This window comes from Opisthorchis viverrini, assembly GCF_000715545.1.
Source record: "Opisthorchis viverrini unplaced genomic scaffold opera_v5_28, whole genome shotgun sequence".
Taxonomy (NCBI): Eukaryota; Metazoa; Platyhelminthes; class Trematoda; order Opisthorchiida; family Opisthorchiidae; genus Opisthorchis; species Opisthorchis viverrini.
In genome coordinates this window covers 141,679-159,441 of record NW_008751684.1, presented here as the reverse complement: position 1 = coordinate 159,441, position 17,763 = coordinate 141,679, and the positions used below count along the sequence as shown (strand labels likewise).

The following is a 17,763-nucleotide window of genomic DNA, read 5'->3' as shown; positions in this document are numbered from 1 at the left end:
CGAGGTGAGCGTGTCAGCACTAATGCGCCAGCGCAGACTGGACTCATCTGCCTTCTTACGTCAGAACAGGTGAACATGATCGATCCAGTAACATATCTTGGTTGTATCGACCGACTGACCCATCTGTCGGGAATTCCCAGTCAGGTGGCACCACAGACGCTTGAAACCCGCTGGACACATTTTGTGGAATGCACACTTACATGACTCTCGTTTGGATGATCGTCCTCCTGTCCTGGTGCAATCACTGTTGATAAGCTCTGATAAGAGCGAGTCCACCTTTGTTGTGGACTCACCGGAATGATTGCGCGAGGACAGAAGGACGATTGTCCCAAAAAGGGTCAAGTGTGTATTCTACGAAATCCCTCAACCGCCAACAGAATAGCCAAGATAATGAATGAATCTCGCTCGCTGGCAACCGTTCATAAGCCGCATCATAATCTACAAACATCGTGCAAGAGTTTTCTGGTCCATGAGTACATAGCAGTATTTGTTCAGTAGTCGATAGTGGTAACCAATAAGCTGACGGTCGAAGATTCGGGCAACCACCAGCGAGCACTATTCAAAACTTGCAAGAATATTCATTTCCCGCATTAGTCGACCAACAGAAGGCGAAATGAATCACAAAACAGGTGAAAGAACGAGTAACGTACCACCACCCATTGCTTCTGGGACGACCAGAGGATTGAAGGCAGACGGCTGAAGAACAGTTGGACAATGGAAGCCAAACACAGCTCGGCTGTGCGCCGTAACAGTTCAGACAGTTTGGATTCAAAGCATATGCGAAAACAACTTTGAAGAATTTCCCGCACCGCACGATCGGATACGAAAGCGCCAGCGGGAACCAGCAGGAGGGTTCGCAGGAGATGAAGAACCTTCATGAGAACGACCTGTAGAATTTCAGAAAGTTTGTAATAGTTCGTGGAAAGTGTGACCGAGAAGTAGAAGGGTAGGTCTAACTCATCTAATTTCCTTAGAAAATGAGCAAGTCTCACGAACAAATCTAGCAACTCATGGTGATCGTGTTGCAATGCGCCCCCAAGATACACAGCGAGAACACTGCTCATCAACGTTCAACAGTGTCAGAACTATAAACCAGGAGCGGTGCATCGAATGACAGCGAGTAGCCGTGATAAAAGAAATGGTATTACGAAATGGTCTGTTCACCGCGATAGGAGGGTGATAAGAGTATTCACGGAAGCACTCATGCTGCTGCCTCCGGATGGGGACCCCGAGACGGGCCACATCAACGGTTAGAGACATTGTCATATATGGCCCAGTCGCGCCCTCAATGGCGCTCATGCATCCAAGCTATTGCCTTCAATGCACAGCTCCCTTCCCAATCCCCCCTAGACAGCCCACCGACAGTGCTGGATTTATGCACCAATTTATCATCTCCCGTCTCCAATGCGCAGCTACCAACCCCCCTCCAAATCATCGGTGAAAGAAAATGCGCCAGCTAAAACCACTGTACGACGAGTACGCGATTCTTACAGCTGACAACGATGATGATGTTGCTGCCTCCGGAGAAGGGAAGTCTTGAAAATGTCTGCTTGGAAAACCGCACACACATTGGGTCGTCCTGGCGACAGAGTTGCAAATTACGCACGACCGTTACAAATACTTAAAAACTATGAGTGGAAGAGGGAAGATGCGGAATCAAAGGGTCAGACAGTCATTCAATCATTCAGCTCACAAACAGTGCATGGTTCTGGCTGCTACAGCTTCGTCCATTGAGGACAAAAAGAACAAATGGATGAGAGCCACGCATAGGAGGAGATGCCTTAATGACGAACGTGTCCAGTTGTCTACTATGGTAGCTACGCAGTGAAGGCGACAGCCTTGATGCATCGTCATTGGCTGGGTGACAGCCACGTCTGTCAGGGCCGCTAACCATTACTTTGTCCCATCCGCATCCAGGGAGACGGTAATTACCAGGAGGTCTCAGATGACCGATGAGGACTTTCAAACTTCTCTGATGAGTGGGGTTAGAAATTATCAAGTGGTAATTGCAACAAACGCACCTCGTCGGAGCTTCGGTCCGTGCCAACAAAACGAGCCTGTGTCCCGAAATCGGCAATAGCCTCTACGGCCATAGACACAGACCGAAACGAACGAGGGCCATGAGTAGCGAACCACTCCGCACTGTCCGTGCTCGGTACTTCCAGCAGTCCGTAGGACAAAAACTTATCAACTGCCGTCAGTGCCAATCCCGTGATCGGTCCCGTCACATCCTCCGCACGTATAACTTCCAGGAACGGAGTCAGGTATACCAATGGCTCTACCTCATTCAAACCTGCGAACACAAAGAAAACGTAGAGTGAGGCTGATTTCGAGGAAAGGACATATTGCGAAACGGGAGACAAGACATCAGAAATTTTAAGGAACTGATGTGAGGCCACTACATTGTGCAATGCATCACACGGTGTTGTTACGCCGATCCTAGGGGAGCACAAACGAATGCACTGTAAAAGGTGCGGAAGAACAATGACATTCGTCTAGGGAAAAGTAACCGGAAGGACTAGAACCATTTAGGTGGAATCTGAGAAAAACTAGCATTTTAGAGGGGACGTCATTTACCACATTTGGAGAGGATCCAACGGGCCCAGCTTTGCACACGTGGACAAAGAAGATCAAGACGTCTCTATGTTCTTTGTGAATTGGTCGGATAATGTTAAGCTTACTCAGGATGTGAAGTCGGAAAGAAATACGCTTCATCCTCATTAGACCTTCAACCAAAACGTCAACGAGCACGTGCCATGCTGAGTTCACTGACGTCGCACCGCGGAAAGCGTGAATTAATCAACCAGCCATATCCAAAAAGGGCGAATCTGGGTCCTCATCTACGGTGCCGGGTAGAGAACGTAGAGAAGCGCACTACTGAAACACATGGAGCTCTGCCCATGTGGGCCAACCCCCATTAGCATTAAGCGAGAAGAAATCCCGAATAATACCAGCGACGTAAAAAAAATTAGGGTTAACACCTTTCCGGTGCCTAGCTGTCATGTCAAGCACGAGGGCTGGAATACTGCCAGGTTGCCCAAGACTAGACAAAGAAAGTCGAGATGCAGAGGTGCGGTTCGAACGACGGATCTTTTGGTCAGTAAGCTCGCGCTCTAACCACTTAGCTATTTCGCCCAAGGGTGATATGGCGTCTAAGCACCGCAAGGACGCTACCAATGAACTTCAGTGACTCGTCAGGCAAGATTGTTCCCAAGGGCACAGAATTCTCTTGGTCTTATTGACTGAGAGTCATTTTCATAAGATCTCACTAGGGTATCTACACTATCCGCTTATTTCGAAACTTTATTGGCCTCATTTAAAAATTAGCCGAGTTGACTGCTCCGATATTTTGGCGTTGATTGCTCCTACACCAATCACATCTTCGGATTTCTTGTCGCTTTGTTCAGGCTCACAATCACAATCTGCAAGCCTCGCTGCCAAAGAACCTCCTGAATGTTCCAGCAGTCCTGCTGTTCTAATCGTTGGGTTGCTTCGAGTGCAGTGGAATTATGCGGGAGAGTACCAAAGCCGAGCAAAATCATTTTGAGCTGATTAAATCTCAACGGTAGTCAACTGGTCAACCCAATACGTGTGGAGTTGAAAACAATTAATCAGAATGGAACAGATATGGGGTCGCAATTGTCTTCGTTCAAATGTAACACCCTTTCGGTACAACGCTGTCATCTAATCGAGGGACGATAAACTGACAAGCCGCCCAAACCTAGAAAGGAGTAGTGGAGATGATGCAGTTGGGTTCGAATCACGGATCTTCTGGTCAGTTAGTTCGGGACCTAACCACTTAGCTACCTCGAGCTCCTCAATTCGTATTATTAGGAAGCGAAACTAGGACTTAGCACAGTTCTACTGAGTGATAGTTTACCATAAAGACCGTTCAACAACGGAGGGATTCACGTGGACTGAAGATAACCATTCAGCTGTGACACCCTTTCGATGCCTAGCTGCCATGCCACCCAAAGGGAGCACGAGGGTTGGGATACTGCCAGGTTGCCCAAGCCTAGACAGAGGAAGTCGCGAGGCAGAGTTCGGGTTCGAACCATGGACCTTCCGGTCAGTAAATATGCGCTCTAACCACCTGAGCCATCTCACATGGGCTGAGATACTTCTAGGTTGCCCAAGCCTAGACAGGAGCAGTCGAGATGTCCAGATTGAGTTCGAAACATGGACCTTTCCGTCAGTAAGCTGGTGCCCTAACCACTGAGCTATCTCGAACCACAAAAGAGAGGAGACGGTACGAAAAAACAGCTCAGTTGTGCATATTCCACTCACTACCTACGGGAACTAGGTTAGTGTAACCTGATAAGACCAAGTTGAATTCGGATGTTCTTTATAATCAATCGCCATTCGCAAGCGATGAGGATGCTGTGAACAGTTGGATAATTATTATGATCATCATCGACACCTTGATATCAGTGTTCAAAACGGGATACTTCACTGCCACTGAACAGTAAACGTCTTGTGATGTGCTCAGGATCGAATTACATACGGAGAAAAACCGACTACGGTTGGCGTCGGTTGCGTAAGCTGATTTTCGGTCGGGTGTTTCAAGGGGGGGTTCTTTGTTTTCAAAAAAGTCGTGAACGCGCTAAGGGCGATATTAAACAGGGATTACTACATAATACTTGTCGTTTCCGTAAAATGAGATATCAGTTGGAGTAAAAGACGTACAACAGGTCAGCTGTATGTTAATTGGCTGACTGTCAGGACGAGTGGCACAGTTTAGCAGCCGCGGTCACCACTGCAGTATATGCACTGCCTAGGAAGCACCGATAAAAGACACGTCACGAGCCGGGTGGCCCATGGCCTAATGCACAGCGGTACTATCCCGAAATCTCGTACACATCGCCTGTAAGAAAATTTTCCTCAATGATGATACCAGCCCCAGAATTTCCCTTTTTTGTCCCATTCGGATACCAGTTTTTAAATTATCACACTTTGAGTGAAGCTTGCTGAGGTGGCAAGGCAACTGCCCACCGAAAACGTATGACCACTGAGCGGCTGCTACTTTTCTTGTCTACATTAAATACCACACACCTAGACACTGGCGTCTACTAGCAACGTATTGTCGTCCACGATTTCCGTATATTTCCGACCATCCAAACCTGTATAGTTCGTTGGAGTGATACCTCCGAAGTTAACCATGGCCTTTAACACACTAACACAGACTTCTATACAAGTGTCCGTTTGGGCAGGATGCTGATTTGAGTGTGTTCCCCCACTAACCTTTTTCAAGAGGTAGTAAGAGTGACAGGAACCTGATGTGTTGGGAGGGAATGAGGGGCAAGGCCGGTGGGCGAAGAACTGCAAGGACAAATGATACTTCCCGGTTGCCCAGGCAGAAGAAGGGGGTTTAGTTGAGGTACCCCAACTGGAGCCTTTGACTCAAACGTCTGACGCACAAGGCAGTGAGAGGAAGTAGGGTTTTCTTCGGGCCCCTGCTCCCTAGCCTCCAACACAAAAGTCTGGACCGCAAGACAGCGGTCGTTAAGGTCTCCTTGGGGTACCCTACCCAGAGCCAATGACTCAATAGTCTGACCTGTTTGGCTGCAGGGACCCCGCCCAGCCCGACGGCGCAGGGAGTACAGCATTACTGTATCACTCCTGATGCGGCTGCGCAAAGCAAGTGCCTTTTGAGCAGCACCGGGCTCTTTGGTTTTAAAAGTGTTTTGACTGTGTTGAACAATGCGTCGGCGGTCACAGTCAACCGTCGGGCGATCGGAGTGTGCGTTTTCGGGGTCGATTTTTTCTAATGCGTCCTTCCTTGAGGAAGGTAGCACCGCTGCTTCAATAAATATGGGCATGCTGGTTGCCTAGGGGAAATAACTTAGCGCCTCCACACTCCTATCGCAGATGGCAGTAAAAGTTTACCTACAGACAGCTTCGTGATGAGATTACTCGCAGTACGGGGACTCGCTGTTCTTCATCGGGCTGCTCCCCGTTGGCCTTCCTGAAATGGTTGAAGCTTTAGTAACTGAGTTCCAGCAGGATCATTGCAGCACGGAAGCCCGACCACTACAAGGTGACAGTTTTAGGTCGGAACAGGAACCTGAGAGATGAAGCACTATGGACCGAGGGGGGGGGGGTGGAATATGCCTTAATACAAATGAAGGGTTAAGACTTCTCAGAGTACGATTTACAAAATATGTGCGCCAGAAACAAAAATTCCAATGGCACATTGGGGAGTGATAATCAGACTGTTTAAAGAATGCATCCAGAGCTCTAGGCATCCATGGCTCTTGAGTAGGACACCAAGGTGCGAAAAGCTGTCTCAATTCCACAGCGCTAGACAATGATGGAAGTGCAGTATCTTGGTGGGACATCACTCACTTGACACTGAATTTAAAATAGACCGCAACTGTACAAAGTTTTTGTACACAGGACTTTTCATCTCCTCCTGAAAAGTTAAAAAAAGTGAAGATATGGTGAACATACCTGGTAGCCACGAAAGGAGATTCGGGCGTTGCATTTTAACGCGGTCGATAGCAATGATATTTCCGACTGTACGATGGATAGGGCATTAGACGGGGCCATTGCGATCAGATCTAGATGCCACTATTCCACCACGTTTGCATGTCAGTTACAATACTACAATAATGGATCCAACAGTTACTCAGTACGGTTCGATCCACAGACCGGAGCAGCCAAAATAGTCGAATGGGTGAAAATACCTATTTTAAGAAAAAAGAAAAGGTATAAGCAAATGAGGACTGTTGTAAGTCTCAAAACATCCTTGTCTGTCCGGTGGTAACTGTCGTCGTTTGAGTAAATAGCAGATTAGTACGCAGCTCACGCCATCACTTTGGAAGGCATCAACTCCGAAACTAGAGATCTTAAGCGCAGTACCACTTCAATCCTTTGGGTTCGCCTGACGGTCTTCCTAAAAGCACCTACAGCCAAATACTATATGTCGCAAAGCGGTTCAACGAAAGAAACTCTCAGGCCGTAATTCGACACTTGCTAATTCCCACCGGGGTAATCGGTCTTTGAGAGCTGCGTGGATTGTGAGCATGGAACCGTTCAGCAAAGGAAGTGCTCGAGCGTACATCCCTACTGAAGTGTGATCCCGAGGACCTTCCAGCTGCTTTGTTCATGGAAGGCAGTGAATTCCAAAGTCAGTTCATTTCCAACCTATCTGCATCTACATCGGAGAAAGAGGCCGTCCCCAAAAAACCAGTCGCCAATAGTGCATATTTCCGAAATGGGTACTCACAAAGAGAGCCGTAACCATAACAGTGGTTGTTTGACTTCCGTTGCACTAAAGTTTCACTGATTTCTCATTGTATTGGGGCGACACATGAAACACTGACCCGCAGGTATTGAGTGGCAGTGGCTACATACTCACTTTAGATGTTACAGCAACTCCGTATGTACATAATATCCGCCATCTTGGTGTTCCTTGATTTCAAGGGTGTGTTCGAATCTGCCGGTCAACCAGTACTCCCAGCCACAGTCACTTAACTGGGGATGCCCCGAGCGTTCATTTACACAGTGGGGACCCTACTCACGGATATGCGAGAGTACATAGGAAACCTAAAAGCTCTCCAAAATAGATGTCCGTAAAGGACGTTTGCTACAATTTCGCCATTGTTGGAACAATGAGGCGAACACTGGAGGGGCATCGAAAACCCGGAGTTCAAATCGCTTCTGGAGGACCCTGTGGTTCAAGATATGCAGTATTCAAACTCAAGTAGAAGCGTTGGAGTCTGTGAAGAGTTCCACATACTTTCGTATGTGTATTAGTTCTGGCAAGAGCCTGAAGATGTTAGTGCACGAATTTCGAAGACCCGAAATGTCTGTCAGTTTTCGTCGCCGGCGACGTTGAAAGAGACTATCACTATCCCGGGTAGCGTGTACCGGGGCAACAATGCAGCAGCAACAATGTTTTATGGCTCCGAAAAATGAACTCTGAGGGATGACCCTAGGCATCTCTAGGTTGTTGATCACCGATGTCTTGTAAGTGCTGGCGGTATCGGACGGCTTCGATGAGTTCGAAAAAAGTTAATTGAAAAACGAGCGTATACCAGGTAGATCAGTCACAGAGGTTAGGGCATGTCATATATCGAAGTCTACGCCTTCTTCAGAATAGCGCAAACTACAAGGTTTTATCCACTTTGAAGCTTTTAGTGTTCAATTTAGTAAAACGCGCTTCGTGCTGAAGCTCCATTGTCTCTTTCCATGATCCCGATTGTCCCTATGTTCAGGTGTACTTATTGTCCTTTCTATCTCGCAGACACTTTGGTCGTGCTCAAGATAGCTCAACGTTTGAGACACGAAACCAATAACTCCCGCTCAACAGGTTTCAACGGCTCAGCGATTAGGCACTGATCTAGCTGGAAGTTTACCGGAAACGCAGTCATATTGATGAAGAAGAGTTGGAGGATCAGTGAAAAGCGAAAAGAAGCTGTGTTCACAACTTTCGCGATGTTCGTTCTCATAAGTACCATCAATGATAGCATCACCAAATGAGAACGCTGGTGCTTCACTGCCGTTCAAGACAGCCGAAGCTGGGCTCATTTGCAAACGTGGCATTCACCGATGTAAGTGACCTAGGATAAAGTCAGGACACCCAGGCCTAGATGGGTGACCATAAGGATCCTCAACCGGTCTTTGACTGGAAAACCTAACCGCTCTGGAGATTCAGAAAGACCGAAATTACGGGTCGCTTATACGTTTAAACAGCTTTCAACACAGTGAAGTGTGAAGGAGAAGTCAATATAATAAGTACCAAGCCGAAAATCACTTGCTGCTCTCGAGACAATGCCTCGCGCACCACGTTAAGGAGAAGGACAAGTGAGGCACATATGACTGGAGTGCAGCAGATCCCCTGTGACTGCCGCACTCACTATAGGTTGCTTTCGTAAACATTCCCTCCAGTTGTCCGGAACATTCTCTTTATCACACATGCAGGCAAAGAGACCAGACGAGCGCTGACTAGCCGCTTCCTTTTCATTTTTGAACAATGCGGGTAAAGATCATCCGGACATGGGGCTTGGTGGTGCTTGAGGAGACATAAGCAGACATAAACCTCCTAGGTCGCAAGGGGTTCTAGATTCACCGTCCAGGTTCCTGGTGCCGTTCGAAGAACAAACTGAGGAGTAGCACCCACAATACCCAAGCGCTTCATAAACTCTTTCATACCTCCCTCCCAACTCAGGGGTTGGCCACCTCTCTGCTTCCGCCAATCTGAATTGGGCACGCAAAACAGCACCTCTTCGGCAAACGATGGTTCGGTATGCACAATACACGAATGGAACAACGCATCTTCTGATAATGGACATATTAACCAATGGGAGTTCACGTTGCACAACCGAAACCTGCCTTTCTAAATCCCTCGTTGCGGATTCTCCGACCTAAACCCACAAGAACTATGGCCCTGAGACAACGATCGTCGAACACCAGTTCCGCTGCTCGAAAAGGCCAAGTCTCTCATCCACACGAAAAAAGGCCCACACTGTAGCTTGAAACACACGTCCTTGAGATTCAGAGATATCGCTTTGATGCCATAGGTGTCTCAAATTAGCAAACGTACTCCGGGGCCTGCCGATCCATGAATTGACCTCATCTTTCAAACTAAAATCAGAACCAATACAAGTTCAAAAATAAGTGAAACGTTCCACAACTTGAAGTGCCTCTCCATGGATTGTAAGTGACGCATTCAGTGAGTGAATGTCCGGGAAAATGACCTTAAACTTCGTGGGTGCAAAGTGCACACCTGTGCCTTCTTTTCGTCTTCGAAGACGAGAACGATATCGTTTGCATAGTCTGGACCGACAAGGTTTTCGTCGGAGGCTATTTGGACACCAGGGCTATGAAGACCCTCCAGCGTTCGTCTCGTCATCTCATTAAATAGGAATGAAGAGAGTGGGGTACCTCTGACGGACACCACTGTGTACGGAAGCTTTGGAAGAGTTCTCTGTATACTATCGGGGCGAGATGGCTCAAGTGGTTAGAGCGCGAATTTACTGACCAGAAGGTCCGTGGTTCGAACCCGACCTCTGCCTCTCGACTTCCCCTGTCTAGGCTTGGGCAGCCTGGCAGTATCCCAGCCCTCGTGCTTCCTTCAGGTGGCATGGCAGTTAGGCACCGGAAGGGTGCTACAGCTGAATGATTTTCTCTGTATACTATCTCTGCCCTAAAATCTGAAAATACAACGGACTTATTGTGCTCAAAAAATTCCCGGGCATTTTTCGATGGGCATCATCATTATCAGTTGTGAGAACCGCGTACTTGCCGCACGCTGGTTGTAGCTGCCACGGTTTCGTCTCGCGATGATTTGGGTGAACTAATGACTCGTATTTTTCAATTACCGTTTCACCAACCGTTGTCATTTTAAAAGCAGTCCATTGTATCAGTAGATGTGGGGCACGGCACTTTCTCGTAGCAAAAGCCTGCTCCATCTCCCGAGCTTTCGATGTCCATCAGATCTCTCGGTCTTTTCTTAGGCTCTTCATCATTTGGCGTTTCAGGGAGCTGCGTGCACCACTGCACTGGTTGCCTGCTGGTATGAATTTCCTGGGATCAATCATGAACAGCGATCTCCGTAGTCTTGTGGTTACGGTTGCTGTATATACGTCCGAGGCGAGGGAAGAAGGTTTCCTAAATCGCTTGGCCAAGTATACTCAAAGGATCAAATGCAACAAGTTTTTTTACATGTGCTCCATGCTGTATAAGCATCAGACCCGGAAAAGGTGGTATCCAGTAGATTTCCCCAACACACTGGTGGCCCGTAAGCTCATCCACCACCGCCAGACCTGCCAACTGTAGACTCCCGTGTATATTTCTTCTGTAGCAAGTCGAACACCAGTGCGCTGAAACCCGATTCCGCAACTCATCTCTTTTTTTACAGTGGAAACGATCTGACAGCTTTTAGAAGTTAAGCGCTCTCCTCAAGGTAGCCGTGTGAGCCTTCAGTTGAGTGTTTCACAGGCTGCCAACTCACACGCGTTGTTTCGGCTCAGTCCGTAGTCATCAGTACCGAAATCCCAACGATCCGCCACAAAAATCGCCGATTTTCCATAATTAGACACTTCAGGTGGTGTGAAACATGTCTCGATGACGCTGATGATGCAGACAGCACTAGGATCTGTTGGTTCATTTAGATTATGGTGGCTTTTTTCCAGGAGAGGGTCACTGTTTCAAACGTGCACACTGCGTAGTATGAACACAGCAATCCTGGTAGACCTGTAATATGCACGCTATGGAAGCACCAGTGGACAGTGATTCTCCGAAGGCAGGTGTTCACGACAATTTCTGTGGATGGAAAACAGAAACAAAGCTCATGAGCCGAGGCCCAGTAAGCAAGGTTGTACATCACCAATACTTACATATGAATCAATCAAAATGACAAACACCGTATACTACACTGGCCTCCTTTTTGAAGAACACCGTCCCCGGTGTACCATGGCCTACGTGAACCGGCCGGTGCTAGTGGTGTGGTGCGTTAAGCTGCTGAGCGTGTGCAGGGGTTGCTGTATCTGGGGCTGCGTCTACCGTGTGAGTGAGCAACGTGCTAGCTCTGAGGCCAGTATGCACATGTGAAGAGCCAGGATCTCTGTGGTATGTCTACCAGTGTGTGGTAACCATCCTGGCGTGGTCGCCAATTATGTAATATGCACGCTATGGAAGCACCAGGGGACAGTGATTCTCCGAAGGCAGGTGTTCACGACAATTTCTGTGGATGCAAAACAGAAACAAAGCTCATGAGCCAAGGCCCAGTAAGCAAGGTTGCACATCACCAATACTTACATATGAATCAATCAAAATGACAAACACCGTATACTACACTGGCCTCCTTTTTGAAGAACACCGTCCCCGGTGTACCATGGCCTACGTGAACCGGCCGGTGCTAGTGGTGTGGTGCGTTAAGCTGCTGAGCGTGTGCAGGGGTTGCTGTATCTGGGGCTGCGTCTACCGTGTGAGTGAGCAACGTGCTAGCTCTGAGGCCAGTATGCACATGTGAAGAGCCAGGATCTCTGTGGTATGTCTACCAGTGTGTGGTAACCATCCTGGCGTGGTCGCCAATTATGTAATATGCACGCTATGGAAGCACCAGGGGACAGTGATTCTCCGAAGGCAGGTGTTCACGACAATTTCTGTGGATGCAAAACAGAAACAAAGCTCATGAGCCAAGGCCCAGTAAGCAAGGTTGCACATCACCAATACTTACATATGAATCAATCAAAATGACAAACACCGTATACTACAGACCCACGACCCTGTACGTCACAAAGGGCTCTCAGCAACGGACCACACAGAATCCCGACTGGTAATTGGTCGATCGGCTGGTCACGTGATGCCCGAGGCTAGCTACGGAACCGGCTGGTTAGAATTCACGGATTCACGGATTGATACATTATCATTAGATGCAAAACGAGGCTGATTTCTCCGACATCGGCATTTTAAGTGCCGGAACGTTCACTCCTGTTGATTCTATTCTGTCAATGCAATTTATTGACTTCTTTTTGAAACCACTGTTTAACAGAGCATATTTCCAAGGTCACCAAACACCGGACTGGAAAATCGCTTCAATAAATGCACTCATTCGCCCAACAGTTTTGTATTCCCATGTTGCCCACCTGGATCCCATCTAAATCTCGCGTCTATGATGTTATTCTTGACACCATGAATTTCGGTGTTCGTCGAAACTCGTGTGAAAATTCGTCCATAACTTTACTCTCAGGTTTTCGAGTGCCAAGTGGTGTCGTGGTAAACTCTTAGTCATAAGTTGCCCAATGCGTTTATTACACAGAGTGAACTGTATATTGACTTGGGGTGACTGACTGCTGAAAACAGTCGCAAATACTTTAAAACTGCATTTGCTACTCAATGCAACCAGAGTGGCGCATGAGAAAAAATTCTGCAGCATGTTTAAGAAGACGACTCCATTACACTCGTGCGCTTGAGGCTTGCCAGCAGCGCAGACTAAGTTGGTTCAATACATCACAATCGCAACCAAAATGATCATCACTGGTCAATATTAGGACCCAGTCGTCTCACCGCAGTTTTATGAATTAGAAACAGAATCGTTTTACGTAATCGGAAAATAAACTAAATTCGAGAGCATGTGATCAGCGGCGGAGTGGAAATTTTTAGCGACCCAAGAAGACCGACAGCGAGGGCAATGTATGGTCCGTATGATTTGAATTTAATTAGCTGGAAACAGAGACCCATAGCGTGTCGCTATGACAGTTCACATCGTTGCAAAACGTGAGTGTTCATAAGAACGAATGAAAAATTCAAAAGGACCGGTGACGCGTCTGAGAAAGCAACCGAACCGATTCAATCTTTCAGCTGCCCATGGTGGTCATCGAAATTTCCACTTGGACGTGGAAGAGTTCTGCTCAGCCGTTTGTTTAGACATAGAAAGTGCGTTCTATCACATTTTACATGAAAATATGTTGGGCCCATCGAAGTGCTGCACTAGGATACTCAGATACCTGTACATCGCACGCCGCGTTCGCTGAGCTGTCAAGTCATGTGAATGAAAGGCCGATCGAAGACCCGCGAGAGTTTATACTTCAGGCAAATTTCCATTGATTGCGGAACGATCGCAAGCGGATCACCATTTCCGCAATTATGGATATCATCACACTTGCCAGAGATTGCGACTGGTTATTAAATAACTTAGGATGACGGTGATGGGTAGACGATGCGAAATACTCCATCATCTGCCCTTCATTATCTGATTTGTGGGCAGATTCGCCAAAGTACACTGAGACCATATTTAGTTCGGATCCAAGGTTTTCATGGGCCAGCGACGTGGCGTAGTTTTTGGTTTTCAGTGCCACCAGCATAAAACGCTCCGGTGGAAATATGGGAGACACCAAAAGGCTGAGACGGGAAAAGGACGCCAAGCCGAATAGCCAGATCGTGATTTTTTTCTCAGTAATTTCGATACGCATATTGGCTGTTCTAAATTGTGTACTTCGTTTTTACTGTGATAGAGTAACTTCATGTCCATCTGTTATATCGGTCACCCAATGGTTTATACCCTTCGACATCCTACAATAAACTCTAGGGCGTCTAGCATACTGGCAACGAAGCTGTTTGCACAACTGGTTGTAGGAAATGTGACAATAAACGGAGCCCGTTTTTTCAACTTACCGCATGAGAGGTTACAGTTAAGGAAAATTGTGGGGCGCTCAAAAAAGTTTTCGTTCGGATATACATCAAAGTCGAGCCTCAGTACAGCCACAATAAAAGCACACGTGCACGAGTCACTGAACGTTCTGTTGCCCCCCCCCAGCGGTCTAAGAGGCCCATATGTTCGCGTAATTTGAGTCACATCAAAGATATAAACTTCCTCATCTAGAGCTGCTCACTTGAAGTAAACCGAAATTATTTTCGCCTCACCATTTCGCCAGTGGGCCCGCTAACAATTAGTACTCCTCAGAATTTTCCTTATAAAGCTAACAAAAAAGCTCAGCTGCTTTGGAGCAATTTATGGTGACAAACTACTGCACGCAGCGGCTGCGTGGGCTCTGAACTTCGTGTTCCATTCTACAAAGACCAAGTTAATTTATCTAGAAAGACCCATTGACAAAATTGAGGGTCTTAGTCAGGATTAGGAAAAGAAGCTACCCTGGAGGGTCGTGACGCTACAAAAGTATCTAGTGTAACATGCTCTCCAAGCCGCTCCATCATTGGTGCATTTGTGAACTAACCTAAGGATTCACTTCTCATTCAGTATACTTGCGAACCAACCCACCGGAGGGTGAAAAACAGCTTAAGAACGCTAGACCTTTTGATCAAAAAGACATTATTCTCATGCACAGCAAGGGCACAAGATGGCTTATCAATTGAATGAATTGTAATTGTAGGGGACCCTGTTGAGATCAAAAGGTAACGCACATCATAATCCGAAAGACTGCTTTTATTATTTTCTTGTCGGCAAGTAACCAGCGGTTTGGTGAATATACAGGAGCAACCTCCCCACTCAAGGGCAGCGTTGAAAAGTAACATAAACTCTTCAGGTTGTTCATATTGGAGGTCCAAAATGTGATATGCCTGTGACTCTCAAACCATCCACGGCCATGAGTGCTATGAAAGACCACGGGCTCCCTCCAGGAACCCAGCACGTAGCCAGTAAATCTTCTCATCTCTGCTCATCCTACTGCAGCTCTTAAGCGCAAGTGCAGGGCAGCCGCAGAATGGTGACGCAATGGAAGCAGCGTTGCTGTTTGTCTGTAGCTGGATCGGCCTTGTTCCGGTCCTCACTTGTCCAAAAACACCAAGAAATACAAGCGGACGACAGCTGTCCTCCCGTTTGTTCTAAAAAAAGAATATAAAAAACGTTCATCCATGGGGTGGCCTGAGAGTACCTGTGAGGCTTACGGCTAACGTCGATGTGCAAGGTGTTGCCACTCTCGTCTTAGTGGGGTCAACATCCCGAGAGACAAACCAATCTGAATCTAAAACAAAATTGACTCTATCTGTTGAGGCATTCAGAGGCTCGTATCTAGCCACTAGAACAAAAATTGTGATAAGCGTCAACTTTTGCCCCCAGTTCACGCGGTTTTGGTGTGCTCCGCCCCATAGTTGTGAAAAGGACTCCAGATATTACTCATAGAACGGTGAAAGTCATTGATCGAGTCATAAAAGGTGGCGGAATGGCTGCTGGCATGCGAACCCATGATTATCACTATGATGTGCTGGCCAAAACCTGTTGCCGCAATGGTTCACTGAATATGGTGGCAAGAACTCACCTCCACAGAGTGCAAAATGTCCCGTTAGGACAAAAAGTGGGCGGATGAAGAGTTGCGAGCTCTCTACTGAGAGTAACTGCAAGACGGACCGTTCACATATTGAAGACTTACTTTCATAGTGCTGGGAATGTGAGAAAGTAATGCGCCCCTCGCAAGTGACCGGTGTCGGTTTATTTACGAAAACAGCGATACTCACTCTGTGGAATAGAATCAGGGCTTTAGTTGGCGCTGGGCGTAAACTTCAGCAAATCGTTTAATACAGCCGTAATGCAGATAAAAGATAAGAAATAAGCCCCTGCCAAAAGCACCCGGTATTTCCAGTGGCATCACAAGTGGGACGTTCATACCCTTCTACCCGAGCCCTCTGGCTAGGCCGAAGAGATTGAACGGAAGTACTGAGACCTTAGCTACATGCCGAGTTCCTCAAGATACCATAGTATCAATTACCTTCTCAGGCAAATCCGCAAGTTAGGCGGTATGGTCTGGGTGCCGGGACAAATTAACTCGTACACGCATTGCTCCGTCAGCCGGGATTCAAAGGCGAAGCTCCATATTTGTGAGATCACAAAAACAACCTCCTTCAACCTGTGAAACTCCGGTGTTTAATTAATCCATGCTATACTTTAATCACTTGGTAAACTTGGTACACAACTTTTCCAGCACAATCTGCGCATAAGTTAACTGGAAACTCACATTTACGCAGCCCAACATCTGATAACCTCAAATTGTTTATGATTGATGGGAGATCGGGCCACTTAGCGGTGGAATGCTAGGGAGAGTTTAAGTCAAAAACGTGGCCCCTGTTTTCAAACATGCTTTAATATGTAACTAATTATGGCTTCTAGCAGCGTGTCCGAAAGTTCACAGTTCCGGAATGTTACCATAAAATCATGTTTGTACGCCGGCTTGGTTGCTGCTGCGGCGCTCAGATCAAGATATGGGGACAATTAGGTACGCAACTGAAACATGCGCCTTAAAAACCCGACATTGCAAACGTGTGTTTGATGGTGGGGTCAGCAAACCCTCTTTTTAAGGGCCGACTCTTAACACGTCCCATTCACGGACTTTGGAGACCAAGAGGCCTTGGCAGAAGTTTTACGGCTCAATACCGATCTGGATGGTTAATCTTGGGGGCCGCATTGACACCTCATACAAAGGCGCAGCCTATTTTTGATGGACCGACACTGAAGGCTACAATGCGAACCATGTCTTTTAGTTGGGTAACGGATTGATTTGCTCTGCAATACTGTGTCTCATTCATACACGGAACGGTGGTTAGACCCGTGAAAGAGCAGGAAGCAGCGAACGAGCCGAGGGACAGTAAGACCTATGCGCAAGATGCCAAAATTGGAATGCATCAGTCCAGCTCTCGGTCTGATATGTGAAGGCATTTTTTCAGAAAAATGTGAGTGGAAAAGGTTTGGCGCAGCGTTTCGCTCAACAAACCTTAAAAAATTAATTACAGGTTTAAAATTACATGCATTGGTCGCATCGCTTTGTGGTTCTTTCTACCCAGGTTTGCAGTAGCAATGAACGATAACGCAACGCCGGTGATAGAATTTCTGCGGTCTAGCCAGTATGACGTAAGTTTAGTAAAACACCTGTAGATTCACGTCACTCCCTTAGGAAAACAAATTGCTCGCATCTATTTTCTGGATTTGGTTGACGTGTCGGCCTCACATTAAGAAGCTGAATTAAATTTCAGACAGCACTTTTCGAGCTAAGCGAGAGATGCACCGTTGTATCCAGTTAGGCAGTTTGGCGCTGCAGTCGCAATCCGGCACTCCAGCGTTTGTTGGAAGTACACACGGTCGTGCTGCAGTTTCTGTTGAAGTGTTCTCCTGTCTATGTGGTTCTATGATCCAGTTTCTTTTTTCTCGACCGGTTAATTGTGCGGTGTCCAAGCCTTCTTCTGGACCGGGCCTCTCTTCGATATAGTCCGCTAGGCGACTGGGCATCCACTGTCTTTGATATGCTAGCAAGCTACTTCGCAGGGGGTTAGGGACCACGTATGCAGCGTTACCGCTTTATAGCTGAGCAT

General features: G+C 47.2%; 3 protein-coding genes across 3 annotated transcripts in view; 1 reads left to right on the top strand and 2 right to left on the bottom strand.

Annotated features, from left to right (window-relative positions):
- Window positions 1-6,558, bottom strand: part of T265_12974 (hypothetical protein) — a gene marked incomplete at both ends in the record, with an annotated part of 56,890 nt that extends 50,332 nt beyond the window's left edge. The window contains 4 exons of the mRNA XM_009166588.1: window positions 651-887; window positions 2,022-2,293; window positions 6,346-6,412; window positions 6,451-6,558. Of these exons, the coding sequence (XP_009164852.1) occupies window positions 651-887; window positions 2,022-2,293; window positions 6,346-6,412; window positions 6,451-6,549 (675 nt within the window). The remainder of the gene's footprint in view (window positions 1-650; window positions 888-2,021; window positions 2,294-6,345; window positions 6,413-6,450) is intronic.
- A 5,069-nt stretch (window positions 6,559-11,627) lies between these two features.
- T265_12973 (hypothetical protein) lies at window positions 11,628-11,977 on the top strand (the record flags this gene model as incomplete). The annotated part of the gene is given in 2 exon segments (XM_009166587.1): window positions 11,628-11,732; window positions 11,738-11,977. Coding segments are annotated over 2 exon segments (345 nt in total).
- Window positions 11,978-13,535: 1,558 nt separating this feature from the next.
- On the bottom strand, window positions 13,536-13,919 carry T265_02312 (hypothetical protein; the record flags this gene model as incomplete). Its single annotated transcript, XM_009166526.1, has 1 exon — window positions 13,536-13,919. One exon carries the CDS (start codon window positions 13,917-13,919, stop codon window positions 13,536-13,538), a length of 384 nt encoding a protein of 127 aa, XP_009164790.1.
- Window positions 13,920-17,763: the final 3,844 nt, after the last annotated feature.